We start from the raw sequence: 4,503 nt of genomic DNA, 5'->3' as shown, positions 1-4,503 counted from the left end.
GGCACATAAAAGACACCATTTCGAGCGTGGCCGTTTTCGTGCGGGTGACACGTAAAAGGACCCACTACACTCTCTGAGTGGTTGGCGTTAGGAAGGGCATCCAGCTGTAGAAACTCTGCCAAATTAGACTGGAGCCTGGTGTTGCCATCCGGTTTCACCAGTCCTCAGTCAAATCGTCCAACCCATGCTAGCATGGAAGGCGGACGTTAAACGATGATGATGATGATGATGATGATGATGATTTCCACTTTGTCCTGAATTAATTTTCATTGACCTACTCAAGGTGTTTCTCTGTACTAACTGCACTTCATTTATATTTATTGCACATTTTTCACTTAGAAATTTAGCATGCAAGTCAGTATCCATAAAGGCTCAGTTTCATTATAACAAAATTGATGAAGAATAAAAAAAGGTTATTGTAACAAAAAACTTATTGAGTGCTATAAAACAAATTGCAAAAATCAATTTTATTCTTGCAATATACAACGGTAGACAGTTAATGAAACAGTAGTTTCAAAAGATTCTAAAATATATCAAAATTGTTCTAGTAGTAATTATCTCATCTTTTTTTAAAATTTGAATTTTAACTCAGTGATAATACAATTCAAAATTACAAATAATACAATTTATGAAGCATCTCTAAGGTGATTGCTGGAAAAGACTAACACAACACTAGAAAAAAAAATTTAAGAAATTGCTGACAGAACTCACTATAAGGTAGCCAGAGAAATTCAGTCATCAGTTATACAATTTTCTAATGTTAGTTACACAAATGCACTTACTGAAACTATATATGTCAAGTTAATGTGTGAGATTCAGTATAGTCACTTGAATGGCTAGAAATAGCAGCCAAATTTCCCTTAAATCATACCTACTGATTTTTAAAAAAATTAACACTGGATAATGTTGTTCTAGATATGCAACATCCCAAAAAATAATAGGTTAAAGTTTATGTATTTTATGTATACTAATGAGTTTAAGTCCTTTGTATAAGACAACAAGATGCAATTCTAAAAGAAAAACAACAAAAAAATCTAAGTCAAAGAAAATATAATCATACCTTCACATTTTTTGCCCATGGATTCCAGCGGTTCCAGAGAAGCCACCAACCTGAGAGTTCATCCCCATAATTTGTGAGTTCATCTTCAGTTTGACTGCCTACATCAACAGCAAATATTGTTTGAGCACCTTTAGCACGCATCACATCAGCTGGAAAAAAAAAAACAGAAAACAAGAATATTAAAAATAAAATAAATGTAATAGTGATAATCATATGCTGTTACTTTCTGACAAAATCAATAAAAACAACTAGACTATTTTCCTCTTATCTAGCATGACAGTTTACAAGATATACATACAACAATGTAAACTAATCATATAGCCCCACTCCATCCAAGCACTCAAGACAGTGAACAGACACACACAGTATCCAATAACAGTTTAATTAATTTATTCAATTAAGGTAATGATATTCAAAAACATGTACAGAATCACTACAGTAAGAGTATCTGTTAACAATATTCATTATGATAAATATTCCAAATATTAAGAACTAGAAGATGACATCAAAGAATGCAGTATTTACAAAGGAATGAGAATTCTAGTGAAATTCCTAATTGCAATGTTAGCAACAAATACTATCATTTAAAAAATTTTTTCTATGACCCCCACCCCTTTAAGTTTTGTGTCTATCAGTAGTATATCACTAAAAACAAGTGAAACTATTTTCTAAAGTGCAAAGTTGAACTGAAATTTGTTTTAACATCAGTTTTCCAAAGCTATCATGGGTTAGAATAGGAATTATATGAGACTGGATTTTACAGCCGGCTACTCTTCCTGTTGTAAACCCTTACCTGCATTTTCAAGTGAGAGATTTCAAAATACCATTCCTAATATCAACAAAGAATGTCAACATCATCATTGTTCTGCTCAAGCTGTGACAAATGTGAAATAACTTTCATACAACATTTATACACACACGTCACATATATACAATGGGCTTCCTTCTGTTTCTGTCTCTCAAATTCACTTATAAGTCACTGGTTGGTCCAAGGTTATAGTAAAAGACACTTACAACCGCTGTTATGTATTGAGACAGAATCCAAAAGCATATGGTTACAAAGTGAACTTAACCCTGCAGTCATGCACCTCAGTTAAACTAATAATACCTTGTATATTCTAAACCAATTTACTAAGACTTTCTCGAATATTTCAGTTACAGAAAACTTTAAAGGATTAAAAGCTTATAGAAAGCCACATACCTGGAAGGTTATTAACATATCCACCATCTAACAATAGATGGCCATCAATTGGATCACAAAGAGGTGGAAGATATCCAGATAAAGACATACTGGCTCGAACATAGCGCCAAAGCGAACCTATAAGTAGAAAATGTAACAATCTTTAACATCAAAATTTAGAAGATAAATGAATGACTGATAGCTAACTATAAAAGAGAGTGAAAATCATCATCATCATCGTTTAACGTCTGCTTTCCATGCTAGCATGGGTTGGACGATTTGAGTGAGGATTGGTGGACCAGGAGGAGACACCAGGCTCCAATCTGATTTGGCAGAGTTTCTACAGCTGGATGCCCTTCCTAACGCCAACCACTCTGCGTGTGTAGTGGGTGCATTTACGTGCCACCGGCACGAGGGCCAGTCAGGTGGGTACTGGCAACGGCCACGCTCGAAATGGCGTGTTTTATGTGCTACCTGCACCTAAATAGAATGCATTAAAACAAATAAAGATACTTAACAACATAAAGATGGTCTTATGAAGACTAATGACAATTTAGAATATTTTACTTTGTTTTAAATCTATTTTTACCTAGTCAGCATTTTTGATTATGTCATATAAATTTATTTCTTTGTTCATTATTATTCAACACCATGGATTAGGTTAGCCTTAATCCAGTAGGCATATGATCAAAGGCATTTTAGTTGTACCATCCCGTCCTTTAAGAGTACATAGTACAGGACTACATCACCCAATGTGTTCATTCATCATTTATCTAGACAGAGTGAAACAAGTATTGTGACCTGCCTGTATGTCAAGTGCAATAACTAGAGTGAAGTTTGTATTCTGGCCATGTCATCAAAAGCCGAACACATTAAACTAAGTCAACTTAATATTGGTTTCAAATTTTGGCACAAGGCCAGCAATTTCAGGGGTGGAGGTAAGTTGATTACTTCAACCCTAGTGCTCCACTGGTACTTATCTTATCAACCCCAAAAGGATGAAAGGCAAAGTCAGCCTTGGCAGAATCTGAACTCAGAATGTAAAGATGGATGAAAAGCCACTAAGCATTTTGCCTGACCTGCTATCAATTTTGTCAGCTTGCCTCTCAAGTCAACTTAATATCAAATTCAAGAACATCAAAGATAAAAGTTTTTCTACAAGCTTTCATAAAACCTGCCAGCACAAAAAAAAAAAAAATGGACATTAAACTATTGGTGTTGCTGATGCAGTCAAATAGAACAAAACTGGATTTCATAATCTGCATTGATTTTCTTCTCCAAAACAGCTGAAATTCTTGTAAATTTAAGGTATAATAATGGCTGCAGTCACATTTAAATGTTGTAGTCAGTAGTATATCATCTAGTTATTCTCTTTATTTCTTGAAATCAGGATTAAAGTTAAGAGAGCATGTATTATGAAGTATCACATTAATTTCAGAGACATTAGTAGACCAAATAATGCTTTCCTTACCTGTGGTATGAACTCTCATTGAAGAAGAGCAAATGTCAGTGGTGACACAAAAGTAGGGTATCCAAAGATCTTCAATTTGACGATCTTTAAATACATTTTCCAAACTTTTATTAAAGGCACATCCTACAAAAGAATAGTAAGAAACAATATTATATCGACACTGAGAAGTGTATGTAATGTAGTGAATTAATTATAAAATGGGCGTAAAATAAAATGAGTGGTGAAATAAGTGAGTGGTTTATGTGAAGGTGGGGTTAAGACAAGGATGTGTGATGTCTCCATGGCTGTTTAATTTATATATGGATGGTGTGAGGTAAATACTTGAACCCTTGGTAGGGGATCTCAAATGGTGAGAGAGCACAGTTGTTGTTTGCTGATGATACAGCAAGGGTGGCAAATTTGGAAGAGCAGCTGGGGAGACTGGTGGTAGAGTTCGGAAGAATGTGTGAGAGGAGGAAACTGAATGTAGCTAAGAGTAAGGTGATGAGATTTTGAGAGATGGCAGTAATGACAAGTATGAAAATTGTTATATGGACTGTTAGATATGTAATTCGTCTGACGTTCCGTGTGTCATGTGGTTCGTCTGAGTTCATTGTTTCATTGTTGTTGTCTTGTGGGACTGTCGTAGTAAAATGTCATTGATATATATATGGCGGACATGACTTTTGTTTATTCATAACGAACATTGGGTGAGTGCGTTCTTTGTATGTAATTGAACAATAAATGTAATAATTAAATTGTATAACTCGTTATGTTATCTCTGCGAGTCAGTCCGAGGGAAACATAACAAAA

At 34.7% G+C, this 4,503-nt stretch overlaps 1 protein-coding gene across 1 annotated transcript in view; it reads right to left on the bottom strand.

Annotated features, from left to right (window-relative positions):
- LOC106876024 (patatin-like phospholipase domain-containing protein 7) overlaps nt 1-4,503 on the bottom strand; it is an 83,425-nt gene that overhangs the window by 12,957 nt on the left and 65,965 nt on the right. The window contains exons 26-28 of the mRNA XM_014924399.2: nt 3,712-3,834; nt 2,262-2,378; nt 1,061-1,209 (exon numbers count right to left, since the gene is read on the bottom strand). Of these exons, the coding sequence (XP_014779885.1) occupies nt 1,061-1,209; nt 2,262-2,378; nt 3,712-3,834 (389 nt within the window). The remainder of the gene's footprint in view (nt 1-1,060; nt 1,210-2,261; nt 2,379-3,711; nt 3,835-4,503) is intronic.

The sequence above is a fragment of the Octopus bimaculoides genome, chromosome 1 (assembly GCF_001194135.2).
Source record: "Octopus bimaculoides isolate UCB-OBI-ISO-001 chromosome 1, ASM119413v2, whole genome shotgun sequence".
NCBI classification, from domain to species: Eukaryota; Metazoa; Mollusca; class Cephalopoda; order Octopoda; family Octopodidae; genus Octopus; species Octopus bimaculoides.
The sequence above is the reverse complement of the archived record's forward strand: the minus strand, read 5'-3'. Positions and strand labels throughout refer to the sequence as shown.